The sequence below is a fragment of the Aotus nancymaae genome, unplaced genomic scaffold (assembly GCF_030222135.1).
Source record: "Aotus nancymaae isolate 86718 unplaced genomic scaffold, 86718_ANA_hifiasm-v0.15.2.pri h1tg000020l, whole genome shotgun sequence".
NCBI lineage: Eukaryota > Metazoa > Chordata > Mammalia > Primates > Aotidae > Aotus > Aotus nancymaae.
In genome coordinates, this window is record NW_026988432.1 from 27,112,764 (window position 1) to 27,131,949 (window position 19,186).

Here is a 19,186-nt window from a genome sequence, read left to right on the forward strand (position 1 = left end):
ACGTCCCCTCAGGTTAGACTGGAGAGCGCATGCGCACGCCAGAGAGGCGGCGAGGGGCGCCGCGGCTGCTGGTCCCACGATGGGGCGCGAGCTGCCATTAAACGTCAGCACGCAGACGCAACTCCTTCCCAGCCGGGGATGCGCGCACCGCTGCGGAGCGCTAGCCCGCAGGCGCAGGAGCCTCCCTACTAAGGGCACGCGCCGTCGAAGCATTAGCGCGCAGGTGCATCGCCAGAGGCGGAGCCCGAGAGGCAGGAAGCGGGCTTCCAGTTCCGGGAGCAACGAACAGCCGCGGAGGCGACAGCTACCGCTTCAGAGGAGGCGGCCGCGGAGGAGGAAGAAGGGGAGGAGGGCGAGGCGGAAGGCGCAGAAGGGACCCTCGCCTTGGGTCCACGGACCTAGAGCTGCGGAAGATACCGGTCTGGTGCCAGACTGGTGAGACAGCCTTGGGGCTGGATGTGGAGAGCGCTCAGGCGGAGGATGGGGAGGAATTGAGGCTCAGAACGCTGACGGGGTGGAATGGAGGGCCCTCAGACCGATGAGGGGGAGGAATGGCGGCGTCGGGATACTGACAAGGAGAAATGGGGAGATTTAGGCTGAGAACGGGAAGGAATGGGGCTCAGAACTCTGACAGGTAGGAGTGTCGAGATCCTGGGGTGAGGACGGGGTGGAATGGTGGAGATCAGAATGCTGAAGGGAGACATCAGGGCATCTGAAGTTGAGAGAGATATAGGGGTTCAGAACTCTGAGGGAGAAATGAGGGGCCCTCAGGCTGATGACAGGAGAAATGGAGGCGTTGGAATGCTGAAAGGGAGAGATGGGGGCCCCATATAGAGGACGAGGAGCAGTGGGAGATCAGAACGCTGACAGTTAGGGATGGCATGATCCTGGGACAAGAACAGATAATGAGGGAGGGTTCGGAATGCTGAGGGGAGAAATTAGGGTCTCTCAAGATGATGAGAGAGGAACGGAGGAGGAGAACAGTGAAGGGGAAAAGTGGGGAACTTTTTGGCTGTAGTGGAGAGAAACAGGAAGGTTTGGGGGCTGACACTGGTGAGAAATTGTGGGTCAGAACATCGAAGGAAAAGAAAAATAAGTGGGGAGCTCTTGGGCTGAGGAAGGGGAGGCATGGGAGGCTTCCAGTGTGAGGAATGGAAAAGATGAGGGGCTGTTCAGGCCATGAATTGGAGCAGTGGTGTCTCTCGCAGAGGAAGTCGAGGTTGTAACACTGAGATAGCAGGAATGGAACGGTTAAAACACTGAAGGAGGGAAATTAGGAACTCCTGGGTCAAGGAAGGGGGAATGAAAGACTACTAAAGTCAAGTAGTGAGAGCAAGAGAAATGGAGCCTTTCGGGGCTTGAGGATGGGGAGTATGGGGGTCTTGGGGTGATAAAATAGAAGGATAGAGGCCCTTAGGTCAATGACAGGGAGGAATGAGGGGAAAGGATGAAAATTTGTGGACTGGCAGTGAGGAGAAATAATGGGATGTCAGTCCAAGGATAGAGAGGAGTAGGGAATTAGGACACTGAGAATAAGAAATGGGGACCCTTGGGTTGAGGATTGAGGATCTCTTAGGCCCAGAATAGGAAAGAATGGGATGGCAGATCCTAGGTCTTGGGCAAGCACTAATTGATGCCAGTGATTTGTGTGGCCTGAGGCACAGTTTTGTCCCTTACTAGAGCCTCAGTTTCCCTCATCCCCTCCACCCCCTTTCAGGCTACTGCTGCTTCCCGTGGCCTCCATGGCTGAGGACTGGCTGGACTGCCCAGCCCTGGGCCCTGGCTGGAAGCGCCGTGAAGTCTTTCGCAAGTCAGGGGCTACCTGCGGACGCTCAGACACCTATTACCAGAGGTACTGGGTGGGTTGTGGGCAGAGTCAGGAGTAGGGTAAAACCTGATTAGGGTAAAATCAAATAGTGTGGTTAAATTTATGGATGAAGTTTAAATTGCATATACAGTTCATTGTTATCATTAGCGAATTTTATGTTTGCAGTTTCACCTACTTAAAATTTATTTGTAATTTAAAAGTCACTACTCACAGTGCATTTGTGATTATTCAAGGACATGCACAGAGCAGTGAAAAGCTGTCACTCAGTGCCTGTGTTTCTAGCTGAGGCTGAAGGAGCTCTTTTTGTTTCAGTTTTTTTAATTATTATTTTTGAGACAGAGTTTCGCTCTTGTTGCCCAGGCTGGAGTGCAATGGCGCTATCTCAGCTCACTGTAACTTCTGCCTCCTGGGTTCAACGGATGCTCCTGCCTCAGCCTCCTGAGTAGCTAGGATTACAGGCATGCGCTACCATGCCAGGCTAATTTTTTGTATTTTTAGTAGAGATGGGGTTTCTCCATGTTGGTCCTGCTGGTCTTGAACTCCTGACCTCTGGTGATCTGCCTGCCTCTGCCTCTCAAAGTGCTGAGATTACAGGCGTGAGCCACCGTGCCTGGACATGTTTCAGCTTTAATACTGTAAACAAGTGTTCTTTTCATGGTGTTTAGTGTCACATTTTTCCAATTTTTGTACTTTTTGTTGGTGATTTTGTTTTTTAAAATGGTCCCCAAGCATAGTGCTGAAGTGCTGTTTAGTGTCCTGAGTGTGAGAAAGCTGTGTCGTTTCTTACAGAGAAAATACAAGGTAGATAAACCTTTTTCATACATGAGTTACAATGCTGTTGGCTGCAAGTTCAATGTTATGCATCAAAAATATGGTACAACCAAAAAAAGAAGGAAATTTGCCAGTATGTGTATGAAGCTGCTTCAGAAAGTACAGAAAGCATTCATAGTCTTGAAGCTGTGGAAAAGATGAGAAAGCAGCTACATTGGTGGATTCATGAAATGTTGATCAATAATGCATAGTGGACAGCATTGTTGAGGAAAGCCAAACTCACGTTACCCTGGGTTAGAAAAATATTAAGATTATATCAGGTAGTGCTGGCTGACTTGCACATTTCAAAAGGTGACATGGCATGAAAAATGTTAAACTTGGATCCAATACAGGTTGTCTTCTGCAGAATTTTTAAAATACTGTTAAGTGTTATACAGGAAAAGGGTTATGTAGAAGAGTGGTTTTCAATGCCAAGACTGGCTTATTAAACAAGAATATTGGCAAACAAACCTGCAGAACACATACGACATCCAAAGCTCCAGGTTGGAATAATTAAAAGACCATGCAATAATCAGTTGTAAAAAATAGATATTAAATAATGTGTCTTTAAACAGAAACACACAAAAGACAAAAGTTATATATTCTTAGTTAACAAAAATGGACCAGATGCTCTCAGGAACCTAAGTCTGTATTTCCTATAGGAGCAATGGTTCTGTATTCAGTGTTCACCGCAACTTTGTAGAATATAACTACCATAAATAATGAGAGTCAGCATAGATGTTTATAAGCATTTACATGTGTTTAGGATACATTAAGTATTAAGTTTCTATATTCTTTCTGATTTTTTAAATCTAAGTTGCCATTTTTCCAGGTAAATATCAAATTACAAATTACTTTTTGTTTATATTTAGTTATAATTTATTCATATATTTATGTACTTGTATAAAACTTTCAAAATTTAAAAGTACAGTTGTCAAGAACTGTAAAGGATCTGAGATTTCATTCTTAGGACAAGATAATAGTGAATTTGTCAGAATTTTGTGAATGCTGGTAGGAGAGATAAGACTCCTGGGTTGCAGATAAAAGACAGTTTATTACAACAGTTGCAGAATCCAGAATACAGTAGTCCCCACTTATCTGCAGTTTCATTTTCTGTAGCTTTAGTTACCTACAGTTAACCACCATCCAAAAATATTAAATGGAAAATTTTAGAAATAAACGATTGATTAGTTTTGAGTTGCATGCCATTTTGAGTAGTGTGATGAAATCTCACACCATCCCGTTCAGTCCTGGCCAGGAGGCGAATCATCTCTTTATCCATATCCATATCCATATCCATATCCATGCTGTATACACAACCTGACTGTTAGTCTCTTAGTAACCATCTCAGTTATCAGATAGAAAAAACATAGTACATATTGCATTAGGGTTTGGTACTATCCATGGTTTCAGGCATCCGCTGGGGAACTTGGGTTGTATCCCCTGCACGAGCAGGGAGATTACTGTATTACTATTTTTGTGCCAGTTTTCTGAATTCCAATTCCTACAGCATGACATGAATTAGTCATGTAGGGTTGTGTTAGTATTATAGGAAAAGAACACTGAGCTTAGGGAATCAAGTTTTTTATAATATTAGGACAGTAAATATGCTTTTCCTTTACTATGGAAGGAGACCCTATCTCTTTATTTTTCAAGGTTGTTTGCTTTACAGACATCCTTGGAAAGATAATTGATAAAAAGGACAATCAGTGCCTTTCTTGCAGGGCATACAGAAATGCAAGAAACCCATGGGTCCCAATACCAGTTACTTAGACTTTAATTTGTTTGTGGTTGCATTTGTTAATATGTTTTAAAAACATATTTGTGTTTTCTTTACTTGATTATGTACTTGATACATAATGCTAACATGTTTTTGTGTTATTTAATATATTTGTGTTTCTATTTGTATTTATTTTTATTTACATGAAACAGTTTCAATATTACTAGTATTATGTGTCATAAAAATGTTTATCTGTTTACATTTATATTGTTTGTGGCATTTGTATATGTCTCGCTATTTAATTTTTTTGCTTTCAAAGTTAGTTGAGATGGGCTTGGGCAGGGTTCACAGGCCAATTCCAGTCTGCCTCCTGTATCCTACCAGCCCTGTCAGAAGGTTGTGCGGGTGAAATGGCATTGGCTCCACCTAGGTGCTAACCCATCATGGCCCATCACTAGCCCCACAGGAGACAGGATCCGAAGCAAAGTTGAGCTGACTCGATACCTGGGCCCTGCGTGTGATCTCACCCTCTTCGACTTCAAACAAGGCATCTTGTGTTATCCAGCCCCCAAGGTACTTCACAACGTGAGATACCTAGGTAGGGGTGGCTATGCCACCCAACACCCACCCACTGATCCACATTGCTCCTTCCCTTACTGTCCAGGCCCATTCCTTGGCTGTCACCAGCAAGAAGCGAAAGAAGCCATCCAGACCATCCAAAACTCGGAAACATCAGGTTGGACCCCAGGGTGGTGAGGTCAGGAAACGTCAGGTTGGACCCCAGAGTGGTGAGGTCAGGAAGGAGGCCCCAAAGGATGAGACCAAGACTGACACTGTCACAGTCCCAGCTTCATTCCCGGCTCCTGGGTGAGTGTTGGTCTAAGGTGAGCCAGATGGGTGAGGGTTGTGATTGGGGGTGCTCTTGGAGCCCCACACCTGTCTTTCCCATCCCAGATGCTGTGAGAACTGTGGAATCAGCTTCTCAGGGGATGGCACCCAAAGACAGCGGCTCAAAACATTGTGTAAAGACTGCCGAGGTGAGTGACACCCAGAGGATGGGGCATCGGGAGATAGGAGCTGGAGCAGGTTCAATGTCATGCTAGGCCAGGGGTTGAATGTGGATGCCAGGACAGAGGCTACTGGCATGGTTGGAGGTTGGATATTGGAGATAGCAAGCATGGGAAGAGGTTGAATATTGGAAGTCAGGGCACAGGCAGTGAGTGAAGTCAGATGTCTGTTGCTTACTTTCCAGTTTTCTTCTTCCTTCTTCCTCCCCACAGCACAGAGAATTGCCTTCAACCGGGAACAGAGAATGTTTAAGGTAAGCACAAACTGCTTTCTCATCACAGCTCTACAGTGGGAGCAGGATGTGGTGGAGTTGGTAGAGGATCTGAAGGGATAATGATGGGTCCACAGGATGAAGAGTCGTTTTATAGGATGCTGTCTGTAGGTCAGCAGACACAGTAATGGGAATTAATGGGGTAATTAATTCCTATTGCCATTACTGCACCAGTAGACACAGTGATGAAGTTAACAGGGGACCAGTAGACATACTAATGGCCTCAGTGATGGTAGCTAACCAGACATTCTCCGATACAGTGATGAGATTAATGGGGGACTAGAATGATGACGGGAGCTGATGTAGGGTCAGTAGACATGGGAGGATCAGTGCTTCTGGAGCAGGCCCATGATCTCGTCCCAACCATTCCTGGCAGCGTGTGGGCTGTGGGGAGTGTGCAGCCTGCCAGGTAACAGAAGACTGTGGGGCCTGCTCCACCTGCCTCCTGCAGCTGCCCCATGATGTGGCATCGGGGCTGTTCTGCAAGTGTGAGCGGAGACGCTGCCTCCGGATTGTGGAAAGGGTGAGTTGGGCAAGTGGAAAGAGCCCAAGGCTCACCTCGGCCCCTGGCCCTCATGGACTTGGCCCCATGCTTCATGCCTCCGCTCCCACCCCCCCAACAGAGCCGAGGGTGTGGAGTATGCCGGGGCTGTCAGACCCAAGAGGACTGTGGCCGTTGCCGCATCTGCCTTCGCCCTCCCCGCCCTGGTCTCAGGCGCCAGTGGAAATGTGTACAGCGACGTTGCCTACGGGTGAGTCAGGCTGGCGGGAACAGAGCTCATTCTGCTGGTAAAATTGTTGCTGCCTCTGCTTCCTCCCAACCTGGCCTTGCCTACCTCATGTCTTTCTTTTCTACCTAACCCCATGCTCACCTTTCTGGCCCCGCCTATCTGCCCCTCTCTGCCAGCACCTTGCTCACCGCCTGCGTCGCCGTCATCAGAGATGTCAGCGACGCACTCCCCTGACTGTGGCTCTCCCCACTGTGAGTGCCTTACCCCACCCTCTGTCTGCCTGTCCCATGCATGCTTTCTGCACTTAGAGAGTGGGGAGGTCCTGTGTCTGCTTGGTGCCACCAAGCTGAAACCACCCTTTCTGGTCTCTCCCAGGGTAAACATGGCCGCCGCAGGGGAGGCTGTGACTCCAAGATGGCTGCCAGGCGACGTCCCGGTGCCCAGCCACTGCCTCCACCTCCACCATCACAGTCCCCCGAGCCCACAGAGCCGGTGAGGCCCCAGTGGGTGGGGGGAAGGCACAACCCTGACCTTACCCAGTACCTGCCCTGACCCCACCCCATTTGCCTCTACAGCACCCCAGAGCCCTGGCCCCCTCGCCACCTGCCGAGTTCATCTATTACTGTGTAGACGAGGACGAGCTAGTGAGTGGCCCCACCCTACCTGGATAAGCCTAGACTCTCAGGACACTTGGTTAACTTCAGAGAAACAGATGCTGGAATGAGCCTATTGGGGAACAGCAAGGCACAGTAATGGGTCCTAGGATGGGATGGGTAGATAATGGAGGACTAATATGGGGTCAGCAGGTGGAATGACATGCCTAATGTTACATATACCAACACTCTGGTGGCTGATGTAGGACTAGCAGACACAGTGATGGGACCAACAGAGGAGCAGCTAGCACAGTGACTGGGGTTCACATAGGATGAGCAGACAGAGTAGGCACAAGGATGGGAGCTAATAGAGAGTTATCAAAATGCTGCTGGAAATGGGCGTCAGAGACATTTTCTTGGTAGCTACTGGGGGCCTAGGAAATATAGCAGTGGATACTGTAGTGGAGCAGCCACAGTCCTAATGGTATCAAGGGCCAGCTGGTTCAGTGATAGTGGCCAGTGTTGAACTAGCGAATGCTGAAGAGTGACTAGTAGGGAGTCAGGAGGCTGAGACTAGTATGCAAGTAGCTCCCTCTAATGGGGCTAGAGGAGCACCAGGACCAGCACTGGAATAGGCGTTGAGGATGGCCTCTCCTAGTCCTAGTGACAGCACCACCCATTCCCCCCACCCCAGCAGCCCTACACGAACCGCCGGCAGAACCGCAAGTGCGGGGCCTGTGCAGCCTGCCTACGGCGGATGGACTGTGGCCGCTGCGACTTCTGCTGCGACAAGCCCAAATTCGGGGGCAGCAACCAGAAGCGCCAGAAGTGTCGTTGGCGCCAATGCCTGCAGTTTGCCATGGTGGGTGGGGCAGGAAGGGTCAGGTGGACGGGATAGGTTGGGCCAGGCGCCCCAGTGCCTGGGAATGGTGGGCAGGCATGGTAGGTGGGTGGGTGGGGCAGTAGCTTTGGTTGAGGATTAACAGACATTGTGCTTGGTTTAATGAGTCTAGGTGGCATTGGTATTGCTAATAGGAGACTAGCAGGCTCAATGATGAAGGGCTCATATTTAGCAGATTTTGTGCTGGGACTGATGGGAGATTAGCAGGCATGTGGAGCCGGGCAGGGTGGATGTGATTGGTCAGGACACCAGGTAGCCATAGCACCACATCTTTCCTCATAGAAGCGGCTGCTGCCCAGTGTCTGTTCAGAGTCTGAGGATGGGGCAGGATCGCCCCCACCTTACCGTCGTCGAAAGAGGCCCACCTCTGCCCAACGGCACCATCTTGGCCCTACCTTGAAGCCCACCTTGGTTACACGCACAGCCCGACCAGACCGTACCCGGGCTCCATCGAAGCAGGAAGCAGGTGGTGGCTTTGTGCTGCCTCCACCTGGCACTGACCTTGTGTTTTTACGGGAGGGCGCAAGCAGTCCTGTGCAGGTGCCGGGCCCTGTTGCAGCTTCCACGGAAGCCCGGTTGCAGGTGAGGGCCCCACCCTGTCCTGCCCTTCCCAGCCCCACCCAGCCTCATGCCAGGGACCTGAGACCAAGTCTACTGCAATCCTCCCTCACGCAGGAGGCCCAGTGCTCTGGCCTGAGTTGGGTTGTGGCCTTACCCCAGGTGAAGCAAGAGAAGGCGGATACCCAGGACGAGTGGACACCAGGCACAGCTGTCCTGACTTCTCCCGTATTGGTGCCTGGCTGCCCTAGCAAGGTGGGGGCAGTGATGGATGTTCTGTTGGTGCCGTAGCGGGGTGGTCTGTAAGCAGAGTGATGCTGAGCCATGATGGTTCTTTTGAGCAGAGCAATAGATGTGCTGATTGCGACCTTTCTGCAGAATTACCCCGCCTGTCTAACAGACACCCTACCCCCTATAGGCAACTAGCTTTGCCCGCTTTGCTACCCAGCTAACAGAAAAACAGAGGTCAGTGAGGAATGGGAAAGGTTTAAAAGCAGAGAGATGATATTTCTGTGTTGAAATGTGATGGAAATAGGATTTGTCGGCACAGTGAGAAGTTGGCTGACAGAGACTTTCCTCAGGCTAACTCTGCCCTTCTAATAGATGCCTGTTTCCCACTTCTCCCAGGCAGTAGACCCAGGCCTGCCATCTGTGAAGCAAGAGCCACCTGACCCTGAGGAGGACAAGGAGGAGAACAAGGATGACTCTGCCTCCAAATTGGCCCCAGAGGAGGAGGCAGGAGGGGCTGGCACACCCGTGGTCAGTGCTGGGGATGTCCCACCCTGCCCTGACCCTGCCTTAGCCCCACCAACCACATTGACCTCTGGTGTTAATTCTTCTCTAGATCACGGAGATTTTCAGCCTGGGTGGAACCCGCTTCCGAGACACAGCGGTCTGGTTGCCAAGGTGTGCCCCACACAGTGAGGGGTGGGGAAGGAGTGGGTGTTGGCCAGATGTGGGCCCTGAGTTTTGAAAGTATAGCCAGCAGTTTAGCATGGTGTGGTGGGAGGTAAAGGCCCACACCCAATATGCTGATGCTGATCACAATCAATGAGGGGTGTGTGTGTAGGACCCTAGAGATTTCTCAGCCCAATAGCATTCCAGGTTAGGACTCTCCTTTGAGGGTAGGAGGAAGACTTGACACTGTATGATGAGATTTAAAAGAAAAAGATAGGGAGTCTGGACCCTGTTTTCCTAAGAAATTTCTATAGGGGTCAGCTTTAATATATAAATTCTTATTCAGAGAATAACCATTTAGGGTCTTGAAGGCCTTTGGAGCCTTTAGGAGACCTCTGGGTGGGCTGTTGCCTGACATCGAGCAATATGTATCAGAGATACGGTGCTGGGCTTGCCAGGGCAGTGGGATGGGCAGGAGATCTGGGTTCTGAGCTGGCTTTGTGAGCTGGGTTCACACATAGTTGTGTGATCTCTGGTTGCCCTGTACTCCTGGAGCAGCCTCTGTGGAAGGACTTGGGCTGAATCTCTTGAGCCTTTCCTGAGCCTATTGAAGTTATTAACTTCAGCTGCCATGCATAACTGTCCCTGTAGGCCTGGCATAGGACAAAGGGTAGATGCCTGTAAGGACTAGGATGGTGGAAGGATAGGGGAATGCTTCCTCCCGCAGAAGGTTGACAGACCCTGCATAAAGCCCCAGACACTAGCAATATAAACTGTTGGCCTAAGCACGTGGATTCTTTTCCTTCTACAAACCAGCCCATCAGGCTGGAAACACTTCCATCTATATACTTGGCCAATTTCAGAAGTACTGGTTGAGTTCCTTCTGGGTGCACAGCATTGAGGACACTGAGCCCTGCAAAACTTACCCTTCTGGAGACACAAGATACCTACCTTCAGGGAGTTTTTAGAAGATACAAAAGCAATAAAGGGGAACTGGATGGAGGACACAGAATAGTAGGAAATGGTTTTATAATGCTCCATTTCGCACATAGCAAACCTCATTCAACATACAGACCTGCTCCCTCTTCTCTAGGTCCAAAGACCTTAAAAAACCTGGAGCTAGAAAGCAGTAGACTGAAGGCTTCTACAGACTGTAGGATTCAAGGTGATATTTGCAGACTGGCTTTGAGAGACAACACTGATCTACTAGGGGCTGGACCCTAGATTGGTTGCCAGGGCTTTTGTGTGAATCAACCCTAGAAGGAAAAACCTACCACCAAACCAGAGGAGCAGGCCTAACAGTACTTTGAGCTTCTAGAAGTAAGCGGGAAAGGAAGAGAAAGAGTAGAAAGTTGGTGCATCTTCTCCTCTCCAAGAGCCTGAGTATGATAAGAAGTTGGATTTTAAGGGTGGGGGAGCTGGGATGGGGAAAGGTAATGTAAGTAAACCCATCACAAAACAACCTAAACAAACCATCTTCATAAATAATTGTAAGTGGCTTCTGGATGAGACCTGGCAGTGTGTCTACACACTTCCTCAGGGAGACAGCAATTGAAAATGTAATTGAATAAATGAGGAAAGGAAAGGAACCACTATTTGGTGTGTTCCTCCTATGGACCCAATTTATTTAATCCTCTAAACAGTCTTTTTGGGAAGACATGGATTTTGCCCATTTTTGTGGATGAGAAAACTGAGACTCATTAATTTGTCCAATGTCAAATAGCTGGTGTTAGTAGAGCCTAGAATCAAACCCAGCTTGTAAAGCCCTTGTTCTTTAAGCCACTAAATTGTAACCTATAATCCTGTATGCACTAACAGGAGTTTTCAGTGACCTTGAAAATACAGCAGATTACTATAAGTACTATAATAAATCCCTTACATTCCTGCCTCTAGCATGGTTTAGGGAGTGCTACGGCTTGATGTAGATGGAGTCACCTTGTCAGAGCATCTGTGCATACAGAAACTGGGTTTCCTGCAGGCCCCAGGTGCTGCAGAGGATTCCTCAGACCCTACAGGGTATCTCTCCCCACTGGCTGCTCTCCATTTTGCTTGTTACTCTGACTCCCCTCTTCAGCCAGCGCAGTCTTTGTAACTAAAGCTGCCAGCCTGGTTCATCTTTACTGACAACGTGCATCTCCTGCCCTCTGATGACCTTTGTGCTTGGCTCCTGCCCTCAGCCCGAATGTCTTCTAGGAGGCTGAATCCCTGCTTTGAATCCTGCCCAAAGGCCAGTCTTGGCTCAGCCCTACCTCACTCTCTCCAATTCTTCATTTATAAAGTGCCAAAAAGATTTGACCTGTAATTCATTAGCCAGCTTTACATGACCAGGACTGAGTGAGTGCCTCCTTACACTTTATATCCTATGTGCCTCCCTTGCCTTACCATAGTCCCAGCCTTGCAGCTTTAGGTAATTCAGATGTGGATTAGCCATTTCCCAGTTCTAACTCATACAATCCAGCCTCTGCCACCTTCCCTTCCCCCTTCCTTTATTCCATCCTAACTAGTTCAGCCCTAGTCAAGGCTGGTTAGACTGATAGTGGTTTGTTTCCCCAGGAAACAACCACCCAGCCCCAGTATTCTGGTAATTTTGACAATGATCTATATGAAATTTATTTGACTGGCATTTAGATTCATGAGTTAAGCTTCTGCCTACCGTACAGAATCAGAAGAGCAGAACCACTAAGATAAAGATTATGTATATACGTATTTTAAGGGATTTATTATAGGGATCTGACTGCATGCCGTTGTGGGAGCTGGTTAAACAGTCTCTAAGGCTGTTGTCCTTGCATCTAATGCTGGAGCTTGAAGTCTGCAGGGCAGGCACTCAGGAAGGGAAGATGGATGTAAAATGTGGGAGACCGAGGATACAGTGGAGCCAACAAGCACGAGCTGGAACCGACGAGGATGGCCTGGAACCCATGTCAGTTTCTCACCACCTCCAGCTTCGATGATGTGGGTGTCCTGCAGAAGAAGCTGGTGTCCTTCCTCACAGAGTTAAATATGCATCTGGCCCAGGAATTAGAGAAGCTCAAGGATGATCCTGAGGAAGGCGGAGTAGCTGCAGGCCTGGCTAAAGGCCTGACTGCTGCCCACACCAATGAGGTGAGCCAGCAGATACATGACAACAAGTGTGAACTGCAACAGCGCTTGGTGCCAGAGCACCAACCTTCCAAGTATAAAAACAATATGCTGCTGCTTCACTTCTGCCCTTCAGTTACCAGGCAGAATGTCTCTTGTGGCCCATCTTACTGGAAGAGAGTTCTGGGAAACAGCCTAGCCAAGGTGACACATTACGAAGCCACCCTACCATGAATCAGCTCCCGAGGGTCTCACTACTCACCTGAGGATAACTCAATAAAACTATGTTGCTGAATATGCAAAGCTGAAGACCATGGATTTCATGGTGATTCCAGCAAGTGCAGAGATTCTATGAAGCCCACCCAAAACTTGCTGGTCCTGGCTATTTTTGTGTCGTTTATTGAAATATTGAGAACCTGGCCTGTGGTAGGCACTGTACTTAATGCTGGGATACAGAAATGCAAAAGATATGGCCCATGCAGTTTTATTAAATGAATCAATATGTATTACAAATGGTGAATGGATTTCCAACTTTATCATGGAATTTAATGCTGAGAAGTCAGGAAATTCGGGGAGGACAGCCCTTTTGTGAACCTTGTTTGGGGCACAGTAGGAATTGGAAATAATTTAGTTTCTATCTCTAAGCTGTTCTATTTAAAAATTATTTTTAAATAATTTTTTTTGTCCCACTTACATGCTTAGTGTTTCTTTTGGGAATGGTTTGGTGGTAACAGTGTTGAATGCCTTGGAGAAACTGGGGTGGTGGGTGGCAAGATCAAGGTCACTTCTGTCCACGGACCCTCGGCGATTCACATCCCTAGGCCGCGGGGGAGAGGGGTTGGCTGAAGGCTGAGGCTCTTGGTGATCGGCGCCGGCCGGACACCTTCGACCTGCTGGTGGGCCCGCCAGGGGGCGCTGGGGCGAGAAAGCCCGTAGTTCCCGGCTGCGGTCACCCACTGGGGCCCTGGAGGTACCGCCTGTCACCCATCACCCCTGGCCTGGCCACCCTGGGCGTGGTTTCCGCCTGGCGCAAACCCTGTATTTGGGCTAGGCCCAGAGGGAAGCTGAGGCCCCCTCTTCAAATAGTGGTAAAACGGGCAAAACTGAACCGGGGTTAAATTACGGAGCTAGCCCAGGGTGAGGGCGGGGCTCGACGACCTAGGACGTTGGAGGGAAGCCAGGTGTCGCCAAGGGTCAGTTTACTCCCATCGCCTCAGAGAAATTCCAACGGGGCCCTCTGGGCTGCACAACCTTGGGAATGCCCACTGGGCGGCCCCGAATCTCAGCTGATTTTCCCAAACCCTGCTCCGGGCCCAAGGCGTTTTCATTGGTGCCTTCCCGGAGAATGTGTGGTGGGGGTGGTTCCGCCCAGACTGATCTTGGACTCGAAGATCAAGGAACTGCCCCTCCGGACACTCCAAGAAACCGAGACGACCACCTAATTTGTTTCTTTTTTGTTTCAGGCCACGTAAACTCTTAGTAAATGCAAATGAGTATTTTACTGAACTGCAACTGAAAGAAGAAGCATTATAGAAAGAAAATTTGAACACACAAAATGACAGAATTATTAAAAGAGAGGAAAGACATTATTTTGTGGCTGAAAAGCTGAACCAGCAATTCAGGAAATGGAATTCGTATTTAGAAACGTACCACATACAAAATCGGAAATGGGTGGTTTACAGATGCTTAAGGAATGCTAATTTACAGTAAATTACGTCCTTAAGAGGGTATACATATTAGTTGTACTTTGATGGTTATACGTCAATCTGACGTAGGTACTGATTGTTGTGTGTGCTCTAGTGTTCCATGCTCACCTCCACTTTAGAATGGGAGTACCATAGTGTCATTATTAATTGGATTTTAGGTATTACCACCTTGCTTTTGACTGGTTACCAGCTATGCTCCAGGTCCGTCCTGGTTCCCTGATGTGTGTTTCCTGTTCTGCCTGGATCCTGATTCTCAGGAACCAGGTCCACTGTGACCCTCAGACTCTTAACAATTATGCTTCGCCAGGCCGTACCACTGCCCCACTAGTCCATTTGATCTGCCCTCATCCTAGAATATCCTAAGTCTAAACCCTGGTATCTGCCCAGGGCAGGTAGGAAGATTTTATTAACTACTAGTTTTTTTGTGTGTGATTTTTTAAATTATTGGTTATTTGGTTTGACAAGGCACTTAGGCTCCCTGAGCTGTGCCTTAGCTGGAAAATAAGGATAGTAATATTTGCTATGCTCTCAGCCTTATATTTCTGATTAGGTGCGGTGGCGCAGCCTGCAATCCCAACACTTGGGGAGGCCAGCGGGAGGGGCGGGGCGAGGATCGCTTGAACCCAGGATCAGGAGTTCCAGCCTGAGCAACATAGCGGGACCCACTATCGCTACAAAATTTGTTTTTAAATTAGCAGGGCGTTGTGGCGCGAGCCTTGTAGTCCCAATTATTCTGGAGGCTGAGGCCCAGGAGGACGAGGCTGCAGGGAGCCATGATTACGCCACTGCACTCCAGCCTGGGCGACAGAGCGATACCTTGTCTCAAAATCTGTGAGGTTTAAAGGTTGTGTGAAAATATGTTGGAAATTGTAAAGAACTACACAAATGTAAAGTTTTCCTGCGATGATAATAATGACTTTTTGAAACGGAGTCTCGCTCTGTCGCCAGGCTGGAGTGCAGTGGCGCAATCTCAGCTCACTGCAACCTCCGCCTCCCAGGTTCAAGCAGTTCTGCCTCAGCCTCACGAGTAGCTAGGATTACAGGCGCGCGCCACCACACCCAGGTAATTTTGTATTTTTAGTAGAGATGGGGTTTTACCATGTTGGCCAGGATGGTCTCGATCTCTTGACCTCGTGATCTGCCCGCCTTGGTCTCCCGAAGTGCTGGGATTACAGGCGTGAGCCATCGCGCCCAGCCTTTCCTGCGATTATTACCGTCATCACGATTAACCTAGAGATGGTGCAAAATTTAAGCTTCCCCAAAAATGTTCGCTAACCTTTCTCATTCTTTTAGACCATTACAGGATATAAATAGCAAAGTCAGCTGGAATCGTAATTAGAGGTTCGATTTCTCTTGGGCTAGAGGTTTTTTCTGCCATTCTGATGAACCCTAAAGGAAGGGAGCAGAGTCGGCGGGGTTTGGCCGAGGGGCGGGGAGAGGACCGCGGTGAGGACCGCGCAGGCTCAGCTCCTAGGCTGGAAGAGGAAGTCGTGAGTGCCGGCGTCTACGGCCCCCATGGTGACCAGAACGACTTCCGTCCGACCCGCCCACCTTTACCTGCCCCCTCACCCCGCGAGAAGCACCATAGCAACCAGACTTCTGCGTCCCGGAAGCAGGTCTCGCAGGTCGCTACGGTTGGGGGAAAAGCGGCGGACGCCATCTCCATCCCGAAGGGTACTCGAAAATGTATAGCCAGCGGTTTGGCACCGTACAGCGGGAGGTTAAGGGCCCCACTCCCAAAGTGGTGATCGTGGTAAGCACAGGATGTGTGTGCTGGACCCTACAGCTTTCTCCATCTCTGCGCATCCCAGATCTGGCTGAGCCCACCTCGGCTCCCGAACAGGGCTTTCTCGAGGGGAACAGGTGCCGCCTGATGCGGTGGGTTGAATTTTGAAAGAAGGAAGATAAGGTCGCTCATCTCTCACCCACTCATCCCCGTCTATTTTCATCCTGACAGCCTTTCATCTGCCCCCAAAGTTATAATATTTAAGGTCTGTTTTTGGAGAATCACCACTAGGGATCTTAGGGCTTTGCAGTCTCCAAGACACCGAAATGAGATCTGTCCCCTATGCAGTGGCAAGAGTGTTATGGAAAGGGCACTCGGCCCAGAGACAGATCTGGGGGCAAGGCTGGCCTATGATTAGTGGCTGGTCTTTCACTCCTAGGAAAATCGTCTGGGGAATGGGAATTAGGTTGTGAGTGGTTATAGCACCCAACCCCATTCCTGTGCCAACTCAACCAGTAACCGTTGCTGGACAGAGGTGTCCCTTCAGACCTAGGAAAAACGCAGGTGCCTGCCTCTAAGGCTGGAGTGGTGGTAGTAGGCCAGGGAAATGTGCTTGCTGCAGAATTTGATGGTTCCTGTTGAGAACCCCAGACACTACTGGTCCACGCATGTAGATTCCTTTGTTTCTACAAACTAGTTTCTACCCACCAGAAAACTGCCATGTAGGCAGAGTTATTGCTTGAGCCCCTACTGTGTGTGCAGTATTGTGGGAGATACAGGGGTGAATACAGTGATCCTGGAAAGTTAACCCTTTATTGAAGCCTGATCCCTCCCTTCAAGAAGCATATACATGTTAAGTATCTCTTATCTGAAATGTTTGGGACCAGAGATGTCTAGGATTTCAGATTTTTTTTTTTTTTTGGATTTGGGAATATTTACATATACATAATGTGATATCTTGGGGAAGGGACCCAAGTCTAAATACATAATTTATTTATATTTCATTACTCCAAAGGTAATTTTATTTTCCTCTTGGGGATGCAATATGTGTTGTTTTCTTGAGTTTTGACTGTGACCCTTCACATGAGATCAGTTGTGGAATTTTCCACTTGTGTCATCATGTTGGTGCTCACAAAGCTTCAGATTTTGGAGCATTACAGATTTCGGATTTTCAAATTAGGGGTGCTCACATGTAATCCAATTGCAAAAAAAACTTATGAATAATGAAACCACTAAAGGTTAACATGGTAAATGATGTGCTATTTTGTTAGTGATGTCAGTTTATGGAAGAAAGATCAGTGGCACAGTTTTATTATGCTCCACAGTGTACACAGCAAACTTCAGTCAACCTATAGACCTGTTCCTTTAGGTCCAAGTACTGTAAGATCTGGAGCTGGAAAGCAGTAGATGGGACACTTTAGTAGGCTTCAAGGGTTCAAGGTGATAATTTTAAACAAACTTCATGAAGGACAGAAACTGATCTACTGTACGTTCTGTATCCAAACACAGGGCCAAGGGGCTGAGCCATTGTTGGGTGCTATTACTTGTGTTGGGAACCAATAAGGAACAGAAAACAAACAAAAACACTAACCCAGAGAAGCAGGCCTATCGAATACTTTACTTAAAAAGAATTAAGAGGAAAAGGAAGAGGTTAGAGTTGGTGCATCTGCTCCTTTAGTGTCTAAGTATGATAAGAAAGATAGATGTTAGAGGTAGCAAAGTTGTGTTGCAAGAATTAAAGCCACCAACAGATGAGACTTGGACCTAAACAGTTTCTCAGGAGAAACCTGTGAAAAATGTAATGTCTTAAGTAATAGTGTATCAAAAGGACCAGCTATTTGATGAATGCCTCTTAGGAATCCATTAGGAGGATACTTATTTTGCTCATTTGACAGATGAGAAAACTAAGATTCAAAGAGATTAAGTAACTTGCTTATTTCAGTTAGTAGTGGACAGAGGTCAGAATCAAACCTAGGATGTAAAGCATTGTTCTTTAAGACAACCGAACTGTAAATTGTAATCCTAATAACTAATTTGAGATGCTACAGTAAGAAAAGCCTTCAGTGACCTTGAAAACCCATAGTAGTTAGTAAAATATCGTGTGTTCTCCTGACTTTAGCATGGTTTACTGCTGCAGTGTCCAATAGGTAGCCACTAGTCACACCTAGCATTTGAGCACTTGAAATGTGCCTAGGGTCACATATTGACAAGATAATATTTTGGATATATTGGTTAAATAAAATATATTATCAAAATAAACTTCCCCTGTTTCTTTTTACTTTTTTAAATGCAGTCACTTGAAAATTTAAAATTACGTATCTGTTTGCTTATATTTCTATTGAACAGTACAGATTTTGAACAATGCCAAGACTGTGTCGAGATCAGCATTACCTTTTTAGAGAACTCCAGGTCATATCCCTAACTTATCAAGAAATTGGGTCCTTCCCAGACCAAAGAGTCCTGCACATGATGCCCAAGCCTTAAACAGCTTCCTGACCCCTTGGGTACTGCTCATGCTGTTTCTCACCTCCTCAACCAAAATGTACCTCAGCCTGTTTCCTGTCCTAACAACTGTAGCCAGTATTTCTAGAATACCTTGGTGTTTAGTTCCTGTTCCCAGCCTACACTGGGAGCCTTAATTCCTTCTGAGTATGCTCCCCAGAGTGCTGCTGTGACCCTCCTCTGCTTTATTTTCACAGATCTATATTCATAAAATGTCATCAGTATTGGAGAACAATGATCTAATTAGTTGGCTCTAGGCTCCAAATAATTCTGACATGGATTAGCTATTTTCTTTGATATATCCCCTAACATCATCTTCTGTCTCCTTACCACCCTAGGTTTGCCTTATCTTGTTCAGCTAAATCTAGGTACCTATATGCATGCCCTGAGCTGTGAATTTTTTATTAAGCTGTCTTCAAATATTGATTTTCTTTTCTCAGAAGACTTCATTACAAACACCTAACCTTAATATTCTGGTAATCCTGATGCTGATATTCTAAATGTAAATGATCAGGTTGACTCTCTCTGCCTCTTAAGAGTTTTATTTTTATGAATCAGCACCACAGAGTTTCACAACTTACCAAGGATGACTGATAAAACTGTTCCTGAAAATACAAAACTCAAGACTATGGATTTTGTGGTGGCTCCAGGAGGTGCAGAAATTGCATCAAGCCCACCCAGCAACATTGTTTCATTCATTGACTTGTTCATTCATTCATTTATTCATTCATTCCTATTGAGAACCTCACTGTAGTAGGCATTATGTTTAATGCTAGGAATACAGAAAGGAAAAAGAT

At 47.6% G+C, this 19,186-nt stretch overlaps 2 protein-coding genes across 35 annotated transcripts in view; both read left to right on the forward strand.

Moving 5' to 3' along the window:
- The first annotated feature begins 286 nt into the window (after positions 1-286).
- Positions 287-18,862, forward strand: MBD1 (methyl-CpG binding domain protein 1). 34 transcript variants are annotated; one of them, XM_064379168.1, is made up of 18 exons: positions 352-435; positions 1,718-1,852; positions 4,817-4,931; positions 5,023-5,225; positions 5,313-5,395; positions 5,639-5,679; positions 6,074-6,220; positions 6,321-6,449; positions 6,605-6,679; positions 6,804-6,920; positions 7,004-7,072; positions 7,716-7,883; positions 8,205-8,504; positions 8,598-8,735; positions 9,108-9,239; positions 9,325-9,386; positions 10,471-10,542; positions 12,193-12,279. In XM_064379168.1, exons 2-17 carry the CDS (start codon positions 1,743-1,745, stop codon positions 10,508-10,510), a joined length of 1,929 nt encoding a protein of 642 aa, XP_064235238.1. In that variant the 5' UTR covers positions 352-435; positions 1,718-1,742; the 3' UTR covers positions 10,511-10,542; positions 12,193-12,279. The 34 variants fall into 34 exon arrangements, with proteins under 34 accessions (XP_064235259.1, XP_064235238.1, XP_064235237.1 ...); XM_064379167.1 differs by having other exon boundaries at positions 12,186-12,271; XM_064379189.1 differs by lacking the exon at positions 10,471-10,542 and having other exon boundaries at positions 287-435; positions 12,186-13,148.
- Positions 14,946-19,186, forward strand: part of CFAP53 (cilia and flagella associated protein 53) — a 52,383-nt gene continuing 48,142 nt past the window's right edge. Inside the window, exon 1 of the mRNA XM_064379192.1 lies at positions 14,946-15,914. Within this exon, the coding sequence (XP_064235262.1) occupies positions 15,846-15,914 (69 nt within the window). The 5' untranslated portion in view covers positions 14,946-15,845. The remainder of the gene's footprint in view (positions 15,915-19,186) is intronic.

What these genes read in the sequence shown, in the direction of transcription:
- MBD1 (XM_064379189.1), top strand. Translation starts at nt 1,743, where the DNA reads ATGGCTGAGGACTGGCTGGACTGCCCAGCCCTGGGCCCTGGCTGGAAG. An exon ending in ATTGTGTAAAGACTGCCGAG is followed by an intron (nt 5,396 to 5,638) that starts GTGAGTGACACC and finishes TCCTCCCCACAG; the next exon opens with CACAGAGAATTGCCTTCAAC. An exon ending in TGACTGTGGCTCTCCCCACT is followed by an intron (nt 6,680 to 6,803) that starts GTGAGTGCCTTA and finishes GGTCTCTCCCAG; the next exon opens with GGTAAACATGGCCGCCGCAG.